This window comes from Lynx rufus, unplaced genomic scaffold (genome assembly GCF_022079265.1).
Source record: "Lynx rufus isolate CCGP_SWC_20201006 ecotype Redwood Valley unplaced genomic scaffold, mLynRuf1.p SCAF_35, whole genome shotgun sequence".
In the NCBI taxonomy this organism is placed as follows: domain Eukaryota; kingdom Metazoa; phylum Chordata; class Mammalia; order Carnivora; family Felidae; genus Lynx; species Lynx rufus.
Genome location: NW_025814851.1, coordinates 548,046 through 568,991, shown reverse-complemented (window position 1 = coordinate 568,991; position 20,946 = coordinate 548,046). Strand labels below are relative to the sequence as shown.

At 46.7% G+C, this 20,946-nt stretch overlaps 1 protein-coding gene across 9 annotated transcripts in view; it reads left to right on the top strand.

The window, feature by feature from the left end:
- The window catches only part of HUWE1 (HECT, UBA and WWE domain containing E3 ubiquitin protein ligase 1), a 172,760-nt gene extending 152,084 nt beyond the window's left edge, over positions 1–20,676 (top strand). For 7 of the 9 annotated variants that reach the window (XM_047093660.1, XM_047093663.1, XM_047093664.1 and 4 more), the window contains 25 exons: positions 879–924; positions 2,857–3,141; positions 3,977–4,232; positions 4,433–4,563; positions 5,087–5,301; positions 5,377–5,665; positions 5,804–5,906; positions 6,650–7,196; positions 7,883–8,486; positions 9,174–9,295; positions 9,408–9,564; positions 10,808–10,940; positions 11,216–11,418; positions 12,021–12,148; positions 13,435–13,531; positions 14,089–14,244; positions 14,896–15,141; positions 15,456–15,573; positions 16,148–16,288; positions 17,230–17,517; positions 17,631–17,736; positions 18,393–18,510; positions 18,811–18,992; positions 19,281–19,471; positions 20,056–20,676. In XM_047093660.1, coding sequence (XP_046949616.1) covers positions 879–924; positions 2,857–3,141; positions 3,977–4,232; positions 4,433–4,563; positions 5,087–5,301; positions 5,377–5,665; positions 5,804–5,906; positions 6,650–7,196; positions 7,883–8,486; positions 9,174–9,295; positions 9,408–9,564; positions 10,808–10,940; positions 11,216–11,418; positions 12,021–12,148; positions 13,435–13,531; positions 14,089–14,244; positions 14,896–15,141; positions 15,456–15,573; positions 16,148–16,288; positions 17,230–17,517; positions 17,631–17,736; positions 18,393–18,510; positions 18,811–18,992; positions 19,281–19,471; positions 20,056–20,158 — 4,965 coding nt within the window. In that variant the 3' untranslated portion in view covers positions 20,159–20,676. The remainder of the gene's footprint in view (positions 1–878; positions 925–2,856; positions 3,142–3,976; positions 4,233–4,432; positions 4,564–5,086; positions 5,302–5,376; positions 5,666–5,803; positions 5,907–6,649; positions 7,197–7,882; positions 8,487–9,173; positions 9,296–9,407; positions 9,565–10,807; positions 10,941–11,215; positions 11,419–12,020; positions 12,149–13,434; positions 13,532–14,088; positions 14,245–14,895; positions 15,142–15,455; positions 15,574–16,147; positions 16,289–17,229; positions 17,518–17,630; positions 17,737–18,392; positions 18,511–18,810; positions 18,993–19,280; positions 19,472–20,055) is intronic. The other 2 variants (XM_047093662.1, XM_047093665.1) reach the window with 2 other exon arrangements.
- Positions 20,677–20,946: the final 270 nt, after the last annotated feature.

Here is a 20,946-nt window from a genome sequence, read left to right as displayed (position 1 = left end):
TTACCTTCAGTGACTGCAGCTAGATTAGACGAATGATTTTGATTATGCCCATGCTCTTGGGGGTTCAATTCCACTTCACTCTCTGAGGATTGACTTAACAAGTGTGGGGGCAACCTTACCAAGATGGCCCCATTCCATCATTTAAATAAGTTAGGCTTACGTTTCGGCTTCAGATCAGGAAATGTTCCTTCCCTGAACCCCATAACCACATGTCATTTCTAAGGCTTGATTTTTCATTTTGATTTAGAAAGAAGCTACTGGTTTAGAAGTTTTGGGGACTTTAAACAATATTAGCTTTAAAATATATGAAGTAAAAGCTAACAGAAATACAAAGAAATTAAAAGACTTGAGTTGAAAGACTATTATGTCCCATTCAGCAGTTAAGGTATTAGGTTAAGGATATCAAAATGTTCAGTTAGGATAACAAGCTTGATCTAACAAATAACTTTGTATGGAAGTTTTGCTTGATATAAACAATAACATTGTTTCAAACATGTGAAAAGGGATAGAAAATCAGTAAGCCTGGTATATGATTTAAGAAGCTGGAGTAGACAAAATGAGCCCAAGGAAGGGAAATAAAGAGAGGTGAAACTTTAAGAAATTCTTGCTGGCCTCACAATTGTGTTTAGGTCATGTCCTATGCCAAGCCCAGCTCACTCTTCAGTCAGCCCTCTGGAAGTCCCCCCTGTCCCCAAGCCATCCTTGAACACAAGTATGTATGAGAGAAATTGGAGATACATTTGCTCACTAAAGTGCTCATCTTCATCCAGGTCATTGAACTCCTAGGTGGCTTATGTTGGAACTGGTGGCTATTATAGTTGACCCCTATCTTAATGTGCTTGCAAAGTCCCACATGGGTCTGTCTCTTCTCTTTCCAGTGTACTGCATCTAAGACCAGTGACTCCACCGAACAGAACCTCTCAGGTAACTCTACCTGCCTTTTTACCTTCTTGCTAATTGGTTGGCTCTTTTTCCTGACCCAAGTAGCTGGCCCAGGTGGGCTGAAGATGAATGAACACTGGTGCTCTGTGGGATGAGGTAGTAGATTGTATAGTTTTAGGGTCATACCCCATCTTGGAGATAACTATACAGTCTACTGTCTTTCCCACGGTGGTACACTTCCCCTCCGACGTGCTCTGTTCAGGTTCTCGCTCTGATCTTGCTGTGCTGCATTCTGGCATGTATAGCAAGGCCATGTGTCCTGCCCCCTTTGGTGACCACCATGGTGTGGTGCTTCATGAGAATACCTGATGGCGGTAGTTCCCAAATGCCAGTCCTTAGTGGAAATGAACAAAGTAAAGAGGGATCGGGGCGCCTCAGTCGGTTAAGTGTCCAACTTCTGCTCAGGTCGTGATCTCATGGTCTGTGGGTTCGAGCCCTGTGTCGGGCTCTGTGCTGATAGTCTGGAGTGTGCTTCGGATTCTGTGTCTCCCTCTGTCTTTGATCCTCCCCTAACTCATGCTCTCTCTTTCTCTCTCTCAAAAATAAACATTAAAAAAAAATTCAGGGGTGCCTAGGTGGCTCAGTCAATTAAGCATCTGACTTTGGCTCAGGTCATGATCTTGCAGTTCACGAGTTCAAGCCATACATCAGGCTCTGTGCTGACAGCTCAGAGCCCGGAGCCAGCTTCCAATTCTTTCTCTCTCTCTCTCTGCCCCTTCCCTGCTCGCTTTCTGTCTCTCTCTGTCTCAAAAATAAATAAACATTTAAAAATTTTTTTTAAAATTTAAAAAGTAAGGAAGCTTTATTTAAAAAAAAACTAACGAGGGATTAATGAGTTTTTCAGAAAGCTAAATTTATTCGATTTAAAGAAATTATGTCCTTTCTAGGTCTTTGGTATCAAAATATTTTTATTAAGTGATATTGACGGGATTCTTTTTTATTTGGCTAAACTAAAAGTTGGTAATCCTATGTTAGTCTCTTATTTTTTCCTTTTTGTATAAACTTTGTGGGTCTGGAATCTAAAAGTCTAATACAGATATTATCTTGAGCAATCTGCTTTTGGGGAAGGTAGCTCTGTGGGTTAAATGGTATTACTGCTGTACGTTTTGTATTCCTCCTTCTAATCTTAATGTCAGTAGCTATTTCATGATTCTAGTAACTGGTCCGTGTGGTATTAGGTCTCCCCCACCCCATCTCCTCAGAATTTTCCTCTGCTTTCCTATACCTTCTGTCTCTGGCATTTGAGTTGCAAAATGATTATACTAAAGACTATTGTATTTTTTTTAAAGCAGTGAAAGTGGGTGGTAGGTGTCCTGGTCCCTTTTATGAAAGAAAGGTCTTTGAAAAGGTCTGTCATCAGGAAAAATGGCCTTTTGCCTGCAGCCCTTGCTAGAGGATTCTGCTCATGCCGGGGTGAGGTAGTAAGTTGTATTGTTGTGGGGTAGGGATTTTAGGCCCCAATTAGAAGATAACTATACAACTTACTACTTTCCCTGGTGTGTGGCATATTCATACTTAGTCTTGGCACTGTTGCCTCCATCAGAGTTGTAGATATTCCTTGGATAATCAGGACCGGGGGAAAAAAAGGGAGGTGGAAGGGAATAGGTGATATTTAGGGTGAGGCAAACATCATTATAAAGTGACTTGAACTCTTTCCCCTTCCACCCAGGACACAGAAAGATTTAATTCTTAGGATCTACAAAGATTCAGATCTCCATTTCTTGAGACTAAGATAGCACTGTGCCTTAGCCCTCATCCTGGGTATACCAGACCAGCCACAAGCTGTTCCTAGGAACGGTCATAGCCCGGGGGTGGGCAGGGGTACTTGTCAGGCCACTTGTGCTGATTAAGTGGTTCCCTGGGTTCTTGGCTGATTGCCCCTTAACACCCCCATTGTCATTCTTTCCGAGAAAGATGGGACTCCTATGCCTGACAGCTACCCAACAACCCCATCTTCAACCGATGCAGCAACATCTGAGTCCAAGGAGACCCTTGTCGCTCTGCAGCCCTCACAACAACAAACACTCCCACCCCCACCAGCCTTGGGAGACATTCCTCAAGAGCTGCAATCCCCAGCTGGTGAAGGGGCAAGCTCTACACAGCTATTGATGCCTGTAGAGCCAGAGGAACTAGGTCCCACAAGGCCAAGTGGAGAAGCAGAAACGACTCAGATGGAGTTGTCCCCAGCTCCCACTATAAGTGAGTAGAATTTCAAGGTTTTGCCGGGGGGGGGGGGGGGGGGCAGGAGGTTATAGGGGTGGAGAATGGGCATCTTTGTAGTTTCTCTTTACTTTTCTTAGAGAAATAATAGAAGCTCAAATTCTCAAAGAGTATGTTCTCACCTTGCACATTAGCTTTCCTAAAGTTGAGGTTTCTTCTCTGTGTCTTCAAGTGATAATATATCTGAGTGTCTAATGATACAAGTGATGATGCCAGCAGTTTATTGAGGTAATCAAACAACCCTCCTGAGACACCTGGGTGGCTCAGTCAGAAGAGCATGTAGAAACAACCCTCTAAAGTAGGCAGTGTTATTTCCATGAATAAACTGAAACTCACATGAAATATTAGCCCAAGATCACTCATTAAGTGGTTGAGCTGAGATTAAAATCCAGATCTGGGTGATTTTAAAGCTTGCTCTGCTTCAGTATCCTTCAGGGATGGCAAGCATCTGACCCCACACACATATAGCTCTCCCATCCTGGCAGACACCATTTATATCGTGGCACTGTTTCCCACTGGTTTAAAATGGGGCCTCAAAATTCTTCTCGGCAGTGTTCCAACAGGATGAATTGAAACCTAATTACTATTCCTGCTGTATACCATGCTGCCTATGATGTGCTCTGGAAAAGTCTTAAGGTGTAGGAGTTTTTTCCTTCAAGGAACATTGTTTATTTAGATAAACAGTACCAACACGCATGTATAAATGTTGCCTGCAGGGAATCTGAAAGTGACAGGCTCCCTTAATCTGGCTGCATCTTAATTCAGCCCCCTCTTCTAGGCAGAGATCTAACCTCTCCATGTGACTTCCTCCTAGCCTCTCTTTCCCCAGAGAGAGCTGAAGATTCTGATGCACTGACAGCTGTAAGCAGTCAACTGGAAGGCTCTCCCATGGACACCAGTAGCCTGGCTTCCTGTACCCTAGAGGAAGCTGTGGGTGACACCTCAGCAGCTGGCAGTTCTGAGCAGCCCACAGTAGGCAGCTCCACTCCTGGGGATGCCCCACCAGTTGTCACAGAAGTGCAAGGCAGGGGTGATGGGTCAGGGGAACCTGCCCCACCCCCTGAGGACAGGTAAGTATTGTGTACAGAGCAAGAAGAAGGCAGGATATGATGGCGGGTCTTTCAAGCCACATGTAGACTTGTTAGCTACTGCATACACTTGGTGCACTAGGGAGGTCAACATAGCTTCTATGAGAAAGGGATATTGTAGGCGTGTTTTCTAAATAGGAAAGCATTAATACAAAAAACAACCTGAAATTTATTTTTTTCAGCTCTCCCCCTGCATCCTCTGAGAGTTCTTCCACCAGAGATTCTGCTGTGGCCATTTCTGGAGCAGATTCCCGGGGAATCCTAGAAGAGCCACTGCCTTCAACAAGCAGTGAAGAAGAAGATCCCCTTGCAGGTGAGCTCCATGTGTGCTCAGGCCACCCAGGGGTTGTTTAGGCTTCTTGTAGCCTTTGGCATGGAAATGGCCCACCAGTCAAACGGTTCCATTTGGAAGGCGCATACACATGGGAGGAGGACTTAGCGGTAAGGGTGTGTTAATGCCGCATGATAGGATGAGCCCAGGCTTTGGAGTCAAACAGATCTTAGCTCAGGTTCCTCCCTCTGCAGCGACCTACCTTCAGAACCTGGGGGCATCACTTAACTTCTCTGATTCTCATTGATAATGAGGCAGTAATAATAGTTACATTGTAGGGTCTTTATAAAGATTAAGTGACAGTGTACACACAGAATCTGGCATATAACAAGTGCTATTCTGAGCCTAGGGAAGGTGAGTGGGCCTTCTGTGTGTCCTCTGTCTTTTGTGTGCAGTGAGGACAAACAAAGCTCATTTCCCACAAGTAAGGCCCTGAGTTTCTTTCAAGTGCATCTTAAGCATCGGTAGAGGTGTGAGTTCCTTCACATCTTGCACCTCCCCTCAGGTATCAGTCTACCCGAAGGTGTGGACCCCTCTTTCCTGGCTGCTCTGCCTGATGACATTCGCCGGGAAGTCCTGCAGAACCAGCTGGGCATTCGTCCACCAACTCGGACTGCCCCTTCAGCAAATAACTCAGCTCCTGCAGTGGTGGGGAATCCTGGTGTGACTGAAGTGAGCCCTGAGTTCTTGGCCGCCCTGCCTCCAGCTATCCAAGAGGAAGTATGTGAGCAGGGACCTGGTGGGACCAGGCTGCCTGGTTGTGGGTGTGCCCCATTGACATCTTCTGCTCTATAGGTGTTGGCACAGCAAAGAGCTGAGCAACAGCGACGGGAACTGGCACAGAATGCTAGTTCAGACACCCCCATGGACCCTGTGACCTTCATCCAGACCCTACCCTCAGACCTGCGCCGTAGTGTCCTAGAGGACATGGAGGATAGCGTGTTGGCTGTGATGCCACCTGACATTGCAGCTGAGGCTCAAGCCCTGAGGCGAGAACAAGAAGCCCGGCAGCGACAACTCATGCATGAGCGGCTCTTTGGCCACAGTAGCACCTCTGCACTCTCTGCCATTCTCCGAAGCCCGGGTACAGAGGGAGGCAAGTGGGAGGGCTCTGAAATGTTTGAATTTGTATACACAAGGCTCTGTTGTTGCCCTTTGTGTTACTCGGACCCGGCATACTACCCGCCTCCCTAGTTTCAGTTTCCTATTTCTTTTCTTCCAGCTTTCACCAGTCGCCTCAGTGGCAACCGTGGAGTTCAGTACACTCGCCTTGCTGTGCAGAGGGGCGGCACCTTTCAAATGGGGGGTAGCAGCAGCCATAACAGGTACCTTTGTCTTTTTTCACCTTGCCATATCATCTCTCCCATATACTGCCAGTCCAACGTCCTTAATTTACAGATAGAGAGACTCGGTGACCTCTCTAGCTGTTGCCTTGAATGAGTGGGGAGCCAAATCTTTGGACTCGCCTTCAGAAAGCCACACTTTGGGGTTGGTATAGCTACTGTAAACCATAATCACAAAGTAAGGCAGGCTGGCAGCAGGTTGTGGTATAAGGAAAGCCATTTGCCTAGAGATTGTAATATCTAGGCCACAGAAGAAGAGGAGTTCATTACTACCCAGGCTGAAGCAGACTGTACCCAACATGCCAAAATGTAAAGGGAGTGATCAGTCTCTGAGGCAGGCAGGCAACCCCCTAGTAGTCTAGAGAAGGCAGAAATAAACATTATTTTTAAGACTTCAAGTGCAATCCAATTTTACCAATTGATGATACAGACATCGTGTGATGTAAGCAAGTCACTTAACCTGTTTGAGCCTCTTGTTCATCACCTCAAAAATGGGCAATTCTTTAGTCTTCTCAGCAGCCCCGTACCAGCTGGTATGGACATTGTAGAGTGCTTGGTACCCAGTGGGCACACAAGAGGGCAGCTCTTATTATTAAGAGCCCTTAGACTTAGGCACTTCTTCTTATGCCTCCTTGGAGGTATGCAGCTCATCCCCCTTACCCAGGCCTTTTACCTAATCCCAGCATTCTAGCTACGTGTTACCCAGAAACTATGCTCTGTTCTAGGCCTTCTGGCAGTAATGTAGACACTCTCCTCCGCCTCCGAGGACGACTCCTCCTGGACCATGAAGCCCTATCCTGTCTCCTGGTCCTACTTTTCGTGGATGAGCCAAAGCTTAATACAAGCCGTCTACACCGAGTACTGAGAAATCTCTGCTACCATGCCCAGACTCGCCACTGGGTCATCCGCAGCCTGCTGTCCATTTTGCAGCGTAGCAGTGAGAGTGAGCTGTGCATTGAAACACCCAAGCTCTCCTCAAGTGAGGAGAAGGGCAAAAAGTCAAGTAAGAGCTGTGGGTCAAGCAGCCATGAACACCGGCCCCTGGACCTCCTACACAAGATGGAGTCTAAGAGCTCCAACCAGCTTTCCTGGCTCTCAGTATCTATGGACGCAGCCCTAGGCTGCAGGACTAATATATTCCAGATTCAACGTTCAGGGGGTCGCAAACATACCGAGAAACATGCAAGCAGTGGCTCCACTGTCCACATCCACCCCCAGGCTGCTCCTGTTGTCTGCAGACATGTTCTGGACACGCTCATTCAGTTGGCCAAGGTGAGGAGCTTGAACCCAACCAACTCTTGGGGATGGAAGAGGGATGGCAGTCACAGCCTAGATGAAATCTGAACTCTGAGCAAGTAGGTCTTTCTTCACCGTTAGTGCTGAGGCCTGTATTGTTTCTGAGAGTTGTCAAGTGAATAATTTTGTGGGGTTCTTTTTACTTTTTGCAATTTTTGTGCATTATTTCGTTATCAAAACAACTTTCGGTAATCTGTATGATTCCCATTTTACACATGAAGAAGCTGGGGTACAGAAATTTTTAGTGGCTTTGTCACGTGGCTAGTAAGTGATGGAGCTGGACCTAGAACTTAGTTCAGTTTTCTTTTTAATAATCATTGATGCCATTTGTTGAAGGCCTGCCTTGTGCCAGGCACTGTGCAGAAATACATTATCTCCTTTTATCTCAACAGTTTTTCAATGCAGCATAGGTGTGCTCCCCATTTCATAAATACACAGACTGACGCTCAGAAGTTAGCTAATCATCTCCCTTCAAAGCCCTTGTTTGTTTCTCTGGGCCACTTCACCATCAGTTAGATAAAACTCCTGTATGACATCTCTCCCATGTCACCAAAGCTATCCAAAGGAGTAGAGAGTCTAGGAACCAGTTGTCTTTCCTTGTCAAGAAGACATATTTTCTCTGTGCACCCCCTAGATCAAGCATGTCCTTCTCTTGCCGGCAGGTATTTCCCAGCCACTTTACACAGCAGCGGACCAAAGAAACAAACTGTGAGAGCGATCGGGAGAGGGGCAGTAAGCAGGCCTGCAGCCCATGCTCTTCACAGTCCACCAGCAGTGGCATTTGCACAGACTTCTGGGACTTATTGGTAAAACTGGACAACATGAATGTCAGCCGGAAAGGCAAGAACTCCGTGAAGTCAGTGCCAGTGAGCGCTGGTGGTGAGGGGGAAACCTCCCCATACAGCCTCGAGGCCTCTCCCCTGGGGCAGCTCATGAACATGTTGTCACACCCAGTCATCCGCCGGAGCTCTCTCTTAACTGAGAAACTCCTCAGACTCCTTTCTCTCATCTCAATTGCTCTCCCAGAAAACAAAGTATCGGAAGCACAGGCTAATTCTGGCAGCAGTGCTTCCTCCACCACTGTTGCCACCTCAACCACATCTACCACCACTACCACTGCCGCCTCCAGCACGCCCACTCCCCCTGCTGCAACCACCCCTGTCACTTCTGCTCCAGCTCTGGTTATTGCCACGGCTATATCCACCATTGCCGTAGCTGCTTCGACCACGGTGACTACCCCCACGACTGCTACCACTACTGTTTCAAGTAAGTGTGGATATAGGCTGGAAGCCTGGGGTGTGTACACCCACCTCACCCCTCACTCCCCCATCCAGGTATTACTCCCTAAATGATAGCAGTCAGCTTGGTTTGTGTTTGTGAGAGCCAGAGGCGTTCATTCTTGACCTCATCAGTCCCAATTCACTCTCTCCATCCTTTTCCTCCCCACACCCATCCATCCACCCACACAGACACTCATAAAGACCAGCAGGCATTCACTGAATGTGGCTTCCCTAGGCTAAGCACCAAAAGGAGGGTAGAGAGAGAAAGTCCCTATTTTCAAAGAACTCCCAACCTTTCCATCCTGGTTGAAGGAGCCAGTTCTCAGGAAAGAGTTCAAGAACAGGCAGGACACCATGTGAATCAGGGTAGACTAGCCAAGCTGTCCTAGGAAGTAAAGGGAATGAGCCCTACAGCAGACTAGTAAGAATTATTTGAAGAAGATTTTGAGGAAGGGGCTCAATGGTAGGGAAACAGTTGAGAAATGTTTGGGATTATCACTTTAGAAGGTACAGTCCTGAGACTCCTTGACAAACTGAGTCATTGGGATTTGGCTTTGGTGGGTGGCTTTTCTTTTTCACTACTTTCCCGTATTGAAGCCCTGGATGATTTCATGATTTTGGTTCTGGCCTGTGAGTTTTAGAGGCTTACAGTATTTCATCTGTTTCCTCAAAGCTTCTACAACTACTAAGGCCAGCAAATCTCCAGCAAAGGTGGGTGATGGGGGCAGCAGCAGTGCAGACTTTAAGATGGTATCCTCTGGCCTCACGGAAAACCAGCTACAGCTCTCTGTGGAGGTGAGTCCAGGCTCTTCTGAATTCCCAAGACTGGGGGAGAAAAGGTTAATGGGAGTAGATAAAGTTTTAATTCTTAAGTTGAGGCTCACCCCTTCTCTTTTCTTTTTCCCAGGTGTTGACGTCACACTCTTGTTCTGAAGAAGGTCTGGAAGATGCAGCAAATGTGTTACTACAGCTCTCTCGGGGGGACCCTGCAACCCGGGACACTGTTCTCAAGCTGCTACTGAATGGAGCTCGCCATCTGGGCTATACTCTTTGTAAACAGATAGGTAATAACAGGAGTAAAACGACTTGTCTTTCTGAAACCTTCCACTGAGGTGTCCCCTCTTTATGGAAGCCTTCCCCGAATCCCCAGGTTGAATCAAACTCCTTCCGCTTGTGTAGCATAGCCCCCTGTACTCTTCGTCTATTGCAACAGTGATAATACTGGGTTGTCATCTGTTTTCCTCTGCTCAGTTGTTCATGGAGAGCAAGGCTGGGCTTTTCTCTATATTGCCAGTGCCCGGCACGTGGCATGTAATCCATGCTTATTAGTAAAGGAAAACAATCATGTGTAGGACCAGCAGTGCTCTTTCTTCCACTTCTACATTCTGGGCACTTGTAGGAGTCCTATGATGAACCTGCTTAGGCAACTTCACCACCTCAGAGATGCACCTGCACTTAGGTTAGGCTCAAGAATTGAGAGTCCAAATGGTACCCTCTGCCTTTGTGTACTTGTGAGGGTACAAAAGTTCTAAGAACACTTGGAAGTTGTCTCGTTTCAATCTTCCTTCCTGTTGTTACCAAGAGAAAACTAAAACCCAGGTTGATGAAGCAATTGAATTGACGAGTAGAGCCAGGTTTTCTTTCAGCATAGAGAGCCTGTTTGCTCTCTCCCACTCCCATCCCAATCATGGCTCTCCCTAGATTTTGGTTACCTGGTTAGTTCTCTCCTCACAAATGTGCCCGGGGCTTAGGTGATATGGGTGTTAATTAAACTGTTATGACCCAGGACATTATGTTCTTTGCTACATGAGAACTATAAGGTTCTTCCGGGAGGAATTTGGCCACAGTCTGACCTTTCTTGACTGCTACCATTCAACACCCATGGGCCAGGCAGTGTCCTAGGCACTCTCCTGCAGTTCTTTCCTTATCCTCAAAATAGCCTTGTGAGATTAGTCTCATTATTAAGATGGATAAGTAAACTGGGAGAAGGAGCTAAGCAGTTTGCCTGAGATCACCACAAAAACCTCAGAAGTTCAAAATGTATACAGGCTCCCAAACCGATACTTTTTGTTCTCTGTACTGATCTGCATTTCATGTAGATTGTACAGATTCTTGAGGCAGGGTAAATTGGTAGTCTCTGGATGGTTGATCCATGAACACACATAGGTGAACAGCAAAATTCTGCTCACTCCAGATTCTCTGCAGCTGAGCAAAGACAATAGCCTGGTAGGTTTCTTGCAAAGGTTTGGCTTTCACCTGCTTCACTAGGGAAGTCTGAACACTTGTTGGCTCCTCTACTTGACCCAGGTACCCTTCTGGCTGAGTTACGGGAATATAACCTAGAACAGCAGCGGCGAGCCCAGTGTGAGACCCTCTCTCCTGATGGCCTACCTGAGGAGCAGCCACAGACCACCAAGCTGAAAGGCAAAATGCAGAGCAGGTGGGTGGTAGCCACTCATTTGGCTATGGGGCCAAAATCTGGGATATTCTAAAAGATGGCTCTTGCTGGTTTCCTGGTTTGTTTGGTTTTCCCCCCCCCCTCTCTGGGCAGATTTCTTTATCTGTCCTATACATACCTGACCCTATTTTTTCCCCACTGTGGGATTTCCTTTGGAGATTCTTTAACCCTCTAGTCAACACCAAAAAGCCCTGCTCACTCTGGATGTTTGTGCTTTGATGCTGTCAATATATGCAAGCCACCTCTACACTGTCCAGGTTTGACATGGCTGAGAATGTGGTAATTGTGGCATCTCAGAAGCGACCTCTGGGTGGCCGGGAGCTCCAGCTGCCTTCTATGTCCATGTTGACATCCAAGACATCTACCCAGAAGTTCTTCTTGAGGGTACTGCAGGTCATCATCCAGCTCCGGGACGACACACGCCGAGCTAACAAGAAAGCCAAGCAGACAGGCAGGCTAGGTATGGAACTGGAGTGTCCAGTTGAGGGTCAGGGTTGGTGGTGGTGAACTCAGAGTCCCTGGAAGGCAGGACCTAATGTCATGTCTCCATCCTGCTTGAACTTTCCAAAAAAGGAAATGATGATACTTTGCTAGAATGTTGATGGCTGCATTCTGTATCTCACTCAAGCTGTCTGCATAGGAAATTCATTAGGGCAAGTGAGAATTAAAGGGGAGTGGAAATCTGGCAAAGAAATTGGGGGCAGATCTTTCGCTGAATAAGGTTTAAGTCACCGTGTCTCCATTCTGCTTCTTGGCTCACTCCTGACTAAAACTTTGCAGCCATGTTGCCTCAGCCATGGCCTGCCAAATCCTACCTTTCTTCCTGTCCCACAGAACCTTCTCTACCTGCTACTATCCATCTGTGTACCACTATGTCCCCTGCCCTTACTTGTAATGGTAGCTCTTAGTGCCTGGTGATGAGCACTGTGTAGCTGCCTGAGCTAAATAAAGCTCAGAGACTTCAGCAGGATGCCCTGTGGCAGCCCAGGCGATGGGAGAGAGAATATTGGGCATTCTCTCTTTCTACATTTTATATCTTGCCTTTCTTTTTCTTTCTCCCAGGTTCCTCCGGTTTAGGCTCAGCTAGCAGCATCCAGGCAGCTGTTCGGCAGCTGGAGGCTGAGGCTGATGCCATTATACAAATGGTACGTGAGGGTCAAAGGGCGCGGAGACAGCAACAAGCAGCAACGGTTAGCATGATGCCTGTGGCCCCTCATTCATTTGTCTCTCTCCCCTCCCCACCACATCGTCAGTGGGGTTTCACTGCCCTTACCTTGTATGCTTTTGCATTAAGTTTGCTGTATGAATGCTTCTGGACAACAGGGTTACTTTCTGTTGGTGTTTTCTCTACTGTTTGTTCATTGTTTTGTTGGTTTGGTTTGGATTGATATGATTTAAAGCTTGGCCATCATACCCCACTCCCAGCTATCCAGTCAATAGTGGCGCTTTTGCATACTGCATAATGCTAAGTGTCTGGGTTCTGAGGGGCTGTGGAATAAAGATTTTTCAGTCTCCTGGAATAATGCAAATACATCAGGAATCCAGCCCATGAAATTCTCCCAAGCTTGCTCTACGTCCCACAGCCTCTTCTAGGCTATGGCTGGTCCATCTACCCTGGCCTCTGCTTCTGTTTTCCATACTCTCTTGGTACCTTGGCACCTAGGCACTCAGTCACTTTTAGGAAGAAACCCTCAGGTTTCTAGATAGCCAACTCATTGTTGGGATCCCAGCACAGAGTGGCTGCGGGAAAAGCCTGGCATCATGTATGTATGCTGTGGCACTCTCATTGTTTTCCTGTTCTTGAAACATGCAAGTCACCTTCCCAAGATCCAGGAAATAAAGGTATCCTGAGGCTTGGTTTTTCTTTACGTATAATTACTATTCTACAGTATGATTTCATTGAGCATGCTGGGAACGTCCTAGAATTTGCGGGCTGTGACTCCCAACAAGAAAGGGAAAACAGCTATTATTCTGAAGTACTTTTTTCTGCCCCGTCTTTCCCACACCCGATAGGGTAGATGTTGGCTTTGTGAATAATGCCACCCATCAAAGGCTTTCCCTTATTATTTCCCCTTTTCTGAGCAAACAGAAACAGAGAGCCAAACCTACAGTCTGTTCACTTGAGTTTTATATGTAGATGCGCATATATGTAATCTGTCTCCAGAAGAAGTCTTCCAAGTCTGTATCCAGAAGGCTGGTGTCTGACTAGATATAGGTCCAGAGTAGAGTGGAGGCAATGCAGGAATCTAAGGAGCTTTTCGGAAAAGCTTGCTAGCTCAGGGTGGAGGACAGCAAAGGAGGTGGGAAGGCCATTCTTTTGTTCTGGAAAGCCACAGGGTTTTCTGACCAAACATATAGGAAACCTCTTTCCAAACTTAGTATGTGTGAGAATGGGTAGAAACAGCCTCTAGCCTCTCCCTGAGGAAAGCAGAGTTGCATTGCACCCTTTATGTGACTTTGTCTCCCTTTTATCCAGTCGGAGTCAAGCCAGTCAGAGGCCTCTGTCCGGAGGGAGGAGTCACCCATGGATGTGGACCAGCCATCTCCCGGTGCTCAGGATACTCCGTCCATCGGTCAGTACTACTTCCTGTTTCCAGTGCACCAAAAGAGCCAGTCTTCATGAAGTGTCTGCTGGGTCCCCTGCTCTCTACATATATAAGCTCTGTTTTCCAGTTTGTTCCACTGAACGCTGGTTTATGTAAACGTTAATAAGCTTTTACTAACGAAGATCAATATCACCATCTCATGCCCTTATTAGAGATTCGTAGCATACACTACAATTCCTGGAGTTAAGAAACTGTGATGTGATGTTAGATGTGGAGACAGCATGTGTTTCAGTTGTGGCTCCCCCATTTAGGGACTGGTACCTGAAGCAAATCTCTCTTGGCTTCAGTTTCCTTGAATGTGGCTCTTGCAAGTGAGAAACCAAATTTTTTATTGTATTAATTTTATTTAAATTTAAATTTCATCCAGTGTAGGATTAGAGCTTACTTCCAGATGTCACTCAGTATTACTTAGTAGCCAGTGAGCCAGTCTACTTGATCTAATGGCCTGCACAGCTGGTCTGGGAAAAAGCTAAATGAAGGAAATACCTCAAAGGCTTTCTGTCTCTCTTCTGTGTGGCCTATAGGCTCAGATGGAACCTCACAAGGGGAGAAGGAAAAGGAGGAGAGGCCACCTGAGTTACCCCTGCTCAGTGAGCAGCTGAGCTTGGACGAGCTATGGGACATGCTGGGAGAGTGTCTAAAGGAACTGGAGGAATCCCATGACCAGCATGCGGTGCTAGGTGAGTTGTGGCCTTTGGGCCAAGGTCCCAACCCACTGATCTGCTCTGGGCCCTTTCTGCGAGCTTAACTTTCTTCCTTCCAGATCACCCCCTCACTGTCTCTGAAATGAGAATTCAAAAGAGAATTCAAATTCTGTCACTTTAGTATCAGAAAAAAAAGATTTGCCTTTTCTTTTAGTAGCTGGTACCTTTCACTTTTTAGACCAGGGGAATCTTTATAACTGGTAGCCTATTCCATTTTTATTTTTTTTTTAATTTTTTTTAACGTTTATTTATTTTTGAGACAGAGAGAGACCCAGCACAAACAGGGGAGGGTCAGAGAGAGAGGGAGACACAGAATCTGTAACAGGCTCCAGGCTCTGAGCTGTCAGCACAGAGCCCGACGCGGGGCTCTAACTCACGGACCGCGAGATCATGACCTGAGCCGAAGTCGGACACGTAACCAACTGAGCCACCCAGGCGCCCCTCCATTTTTCTTTAGTTTCAAGGAGGCTCAGACTTCCTCCGTGGCTTCATTTTTCTTTGTTACCATTGTATTTCTCCTGCAGGTTTTCAGTATTTCTTCCATACTGTACTTCTGTAATTTGATCATGAAGGAAAAGAGGTTTGTATGTTGAAGTTTCAAAACTTCCCTATCATTCCTACCCCCAGTGCTACAGCCAGCTGTCGAGGCCTTCTTCCTGGTCCATGCCACAGAGCGAGAGAGCAAGCCTCCTGTCCGAGACACCCGTGAGAGCCAGCTGGCACACATCAAGGACGAGCCTCCTCCACTCTCCCCTGCCCCCTTAACCCCAGCCACTCCTTCCTCCCTTGACCCATTCTTCTCCAGGGAGCCCTCGTCTATGCACATCTCCTCAAGCCTGCCCCCTGACACGCAGAAGTTCCTTCGCTTTGCAGGTAAAGGGAACTCTTAGGCCTCCAGCGTAGAAGGATTCATTTTTTTTACAGGGTCATTTCATACATTTTATTCTTAGCTGTTTCATGGGGGAGAGGGATGGGACTGAGTGAGAGAGAGAGAGAGTGGGGGGGAGGGGTGGCTGGGTGGGTAGGGGGAGAAAGAGAATGAAGCTAGTGAGGGTAGGGACCGGATCTGAAAGCCCTTTTGTGCCACACTTTTTCTCTGAAATAAGAAAGTTGCTGGTTGGTTGGCTATCATGTAGTCTTCTGGGAACCAGGACGTGCTGATTCCTGCTGTCCCTTTCTCCCCACAGAGACTCACCGCACTGTGTTAAACCAGATCCTACGGCAGTCCACCACCCACCTCGCTGATGGACCTTTTGCTGTCCTGGTAGACTACATTCGTGTCCTCGACTTTGATGTCAAGCGCAAGTATGTGCCCTGGAGGCTGTGGGGATGGGAACTTTTCAAATGCTATCTTCTCTCCGAGAAAGGAGCCAAAATTCCTCCCGAAGGAGTGTTTTCAGAGAAAGAAGTTTCCATGGGTGGCAGCCATTGGAAATGGTGCTGGGTGGGAGGGAAGAGATTCATCTGTGTCTCTGACAGTCATTATACCTAAATACTCCCTGGTCTTCTCCATCCTTCCTCAGAGAAGTGCAGAACCTTTATTTAATCACATGACTCCTAAAGTTCCATTCCATCCTTTGGGGTAATACAGGAGGTGCAGGTAGCCATAGCATACTTACAGCATGGCTCAGCAGAAATTCTCTGCCACAGACTCTGTGGGCCTTTATTCGGTGGAGATGGGAAAAATTTAGAGTTGGTAATGAATAACCTGCCTCTCCAAACTACTGGGCACTTCCCCAGGGGAACATGTGGGGAGCAAGGATCAAAGTGTTGGGAGGATGGGAGGACCATCACTGTGGGTCTTCATCCTAATCAAGATCAAGCAAACAGAAGTTTGCTCTGCCACCCCCAATCCTATTTTCCTTTTCTACCTCCCAAGATATTTCCGCCAAGAGCTAGAACGTTTGGATGAGGGGCTTCGGAAAGAAGACATGGCTGTGCACGTCCGCCGTGATCATGTGTTTGAAGATTCCTATCGTGAACTGCACCGGAAATCCCCTGAAGAAATGAAGAATCGATTGTAAGAGCCCATAAGAGAGAAAAGAGGATGGGAGGGTGGAGCAACTTCCTACATGGTAGTGAAGGCTTACTTAAGCACCAGATGTGCCCAGGAACTGAGGGAGGTGCTCCCCTCCCCAGCAGGAATTCCAAATAGGAACCTGGTATAGATAGTCTCACTGAGCTGTCTTCTGTCTTCTCGGTCTGGTCTCAGAAGACTGGTCTAATGCTGGCTAGGCTGCCCTTTGGGATGAGCTACGCAACAAATCCCAGAGCGAAGAGTCTTTGGCATTTATAAGGATAAACCTGATGGCTTCACAGAGAGCTTTCTCTGTTGTTACATTAGGAATGGGAAGACTGCTGAGCAGATGGTATCCTGGCTTCAGGGAGACCACACTTGCATGAGTGGCTCCTCACCAAATTGGTAATTGTTCACTGGTGATTCTGAAGCTACCTAGAAGAGATCATCAGTTTAATGCCAGTGAGATGAAAGACCTGTTGGAGTAGTTTGACGCTCCTGAGCTCAGGAACTTGATTCCTCCTCTCCCTCATGGCATGGGTTCCCCATCCATGTAATCATATAGGAAGTTAGAGACACTTCTGAGACAGACTGGGCCCTGCTCCTCCACCACCAAATCCTTAACAGATATCAGCCTGATCAGCCCTCTCTGACACCACTGGATTCCTCCTCTCCCTGCTTTCCCTAAGTGAGGCCCTCATTTAAGCCTCTATACCTTTCCTGTTGATGAACCTTTACTGATAATGCAGGACTTCTTTTCTGTCGATGCATTTTGTTTTGTCCCAGATCCCTACCCTTGGGCTTTCCTGGCACTCTGTGTTCACTTCTGTTCTCTGATCCTGTACTCCCCAGCCATTGCTTCACTCACTCACTCGGGTCATACTACATAAATGAATGGATTTGTCCTGGGCTTTCTGCACATCTGTTTCTGGTCTCTTACGCAGGTATATAGTGTTTGAAGGAGAAGAAGGGCAGGATGCTGGAGGGCTCCTACGGGAGTGGTATATGATCATCTCTCGGGAGATGTTTAATCCTATGTATGCCTTGTTCCGTACCTCACCCGGTGACCGGGTCACCTACACCATCAACCCATCTTCCCACTGCAACCCCAACCACCTCAGCTACTTCAAGTTTGTTGGACGCATTGTGGCCAAAGCTGTATATGACAACCGCCTCCTGGAGTGCTATTTTACTCGGTCCTTCTACAAACACATCTTGGGCAAGTCTGTCAGGTGAGGATGTGGCAAAGGATCCACATTCTCTTTTGACAGGTTCTTTTCTTGTGTCCCACCCCCATGCTTCTCTCCTGCACTAACCCATGGTGACCCTGATCATGTTTTTCTAGATATACGGATATGGAGAGTGAAGATTATCACTTCTACCAGGGCCTGGTTTATCTGCTGGAAAATGATGTCTCCACACTAGGTTATGACCTCACCTTCAGCACTGAGGTAGGTCAAGAAATTGTCACCACAGCACATTCTAGCTAGTCCAGGAAACCCATTATGGGGCCACCCTTGAACTGGGATTGGATAATCTCTTAAGCTTCTAAGGAAGCATCTCAACTTTTAAGTCCCATGCTCCATTCCCCATCCAGCAGTGAGCAGTGCAGTGAGCAGTGGGTATTTATATGAGACATCACAAACAGAAAAACCAGGATTTGTAAAACAATTCAAGTTCCTAGTTTCCTCTTTATTTATATACATATGTATATATGTATATATGTATTTAAAGCCTCCAATTCCATATGCTTCATTTCCAGAAGTAGTTCATTGTAGAAAAATTGTATAAATAAATATCAAAGTTAGTCTTCCTCCAAATTGTTTTTCATACAGATTGTACCGTATCATATTACACATGTTAATCATGCCTTTTCCCTTTTACCATTGACAATTTCCTTATTTTCAGCCTCTATGTGTTTTGAGGCCAAACCCTTGGCTTTTCTCTATTACAAAGTTATGAGCTCTTGAGAAAAGATACTTTTCTATGACCTTGTTTCATCTCTCTGCCCAGGACATGGCAAAGATTTTACATATTCCCAGGTAGCTATATAAATCCCATCCTGGACCAAGCCTGGTATGAATGATTGGTGTTTTGGGTGTTCCAGGTCCAAGAGTTTGGAGTCTGTGAAGTTCGTGACCTCAAACCTAATGGGGCCAACATCTTGGTAACAGAAGAGAATAAGAAGGAGTATGTACACCTGGTGTGCCAGATGAGAATGACAGGTAGGGGAAATGTCCCTTATACTCCTTGTTGCTCATATGGGAAGAGGTCAGGCCTCACTCATTTCACAGATACTGTTTTTTCTCTTCCCCTGTGCCAGCCACAAATCCCAGCCAGAGTCCAAACACCTGACCAAAAAATATTTCCCTTAATTCACCCTATACAGGGGCCCAGAAACAGTGTTAGGTGAGGCAGGTATACCATTCACAATCCTAGTTGCAGCTGGAGCCAGATTGAGGACCTCTGACCTCTAACAGTTGTGTGAGTTTAGATGCCATATGGCTTGTTGGTTCTCTCCCCAGGAGCCATCCGTAAACAGCTGGCAGCTTTCTTAGAAGGCTTCTATGAGATCATTCCAAAGCGCCTCATTTCTATCTTCACTGAGCAGGAGTTAGAGCTACTCATATCAGGACTGCCCACAATTGACATTGATGATTTGAAATCCAACACTGAATACCACAAGTACCAGTCCAACTCTATTCAGGTGAGCTGCTACTGGCATCTTTCTCCTATCCCTAAGTAGTGCTAGTTTGTATGACACCACATAAACCAGTACTCTTTGGGGGCATGAAGGGGGTATAGGTGACAGCTTACTTACACCTAACTCTTCATCCTTCTAGAACATGTTTTCAGGTAATGTTTTTGCTCATCTTATGAATGGAGGAACTGAAGCCCATTTCACGGAAGGGACTTGCCTAAGATTTCAAATCCTATCCCCCTTCTTTCCAAGAGCTCTCTACCTAACACTGGCTTCTTGTGTCCTTTCCCACAGATCCAGTGGTTCTGGAGAGCATTGCGTTCTTTCGACCAAGCTGACCGTGCCAAGTTCCTCCAGTTTGTCACGGGTACTTCCAAAGTGCCCTTGCAAGGCTTTGCTGCCCTTGAAGGTATGAATGGCATTCAGAAGTTTCAGATCCATCGAGATGACAGGTCCACAGATCGCCTGCCTTCAGCTCACACATGGTAAGAGGAAGGATTTGTTCCCTGTTTTAAGCATTCATGATTGAGCTTGCATATTTGCTGCTTCTAGGCCCCTACCCAAGGGCAGGAACCCAAATCTGGCCCCAGCAATGCTAGACCTTGGGGTAGCTCACAGTTTGGTAGTTTTGTGGAAAAGGTGATGTTTGAGATGAGAAGCTGGCCCAGATTCACAGTAGGTTGGGGAGACATTGCAGGTCAACACTGCCACATGAGAGCACAGTGTACTCCAGGGCTCAGTTGGAGCAAGAGGTTGCAGGCAACAGAAGGCTGAATAACTCAGCAGAGGTTGGATCACCAGTGACCCCAAAGGCATCCTTGGAGCTTGCACATTAGCCCATAGGCAAGGCTGTGGTGTTTAAGGAGTGACAGGGTCAGATTTACATTTTAGGTGCCTCATGGCCAGTATTGGGGCCACATTAGAAAAGGGCAGAGCAGGCTAGGATAAGACTGCAAGTCTTCAAGAAGTGAGGAGTAGGTTCCCTTAGGGAGGACAGGTCAGTGGGCACCATGGGAACACAGGGATTTGGTTATCTTTTGTCACAAACTGATTTTTCTTCTTTCCCTAGTTTTAATCAGCTGGACCTGCCTGCCTATGAGAGCTTTGAGAAGCTCCGCCACATGCTACTATTGGCCATCCAGGAGTGCTCTGAAGGCTTTGGGCTGGCCTAATAAGGCTCTGCCCACCACTGTGGGGTTTTTCTATCATTGTTGGACCTGGGAATGGGGGGAAATGAAAACAAAAAAGAACCCGAAAGAAAATGTCAAAAACCAATAAATGAAATCCATCAACTCACCATGTGTGTGTCCCAGCTTCCCCAGCGCATACCCGTTGCCCCTCTCCTGCTCATTTTCTCTCCCTCTCCCTTTTCCTCACCTCCTCCTCCCTGTTCCATGCCGTCCATGATCCCCAGCCCATGTGTTAAAAAGGCATTAGCCTTTGCAGGGACCTGTTTGTCCCAACTGTTTGAACAGTGTGCTCCTCAGATTCTGTGTTCAGAAGGATTTGCTGCATTGAGACTTGAAACCTTTGGATAGGGGAAAAAATTATATATATATATATTTTTTTGTTCTGTTTGCATTTCTTAATTTGTGCTTGGAATGTGTTGATGTGCACAGCTAATGATTCAATGCGAGACAAGATTGGCGTCTGTGTTGTGGAGGTTTCAAATAAAGAGCACTCTTCATAACTCACTTTTCACAATGGAGTTTTTTTCAAACTTAAAAGAAACAACTCTTGAGCACATGCTAGACATCTGGAGAAAAGATGCAAATGGACTCCAGAAAACCATCTCTGCCACCACTACTGGTGCATCTTCCTTCTTCAAAGGCGGTTTCCCAGTTATCAGGAGAGATCAGCAGCCACCAGGAATTGAGGGAAGCATGTTTTTTAGAATGGGACCTGCACTTGAGGGCGGTGATGGTGTTACAGATTGCAGCCAAGGACAAAGCATCACCTT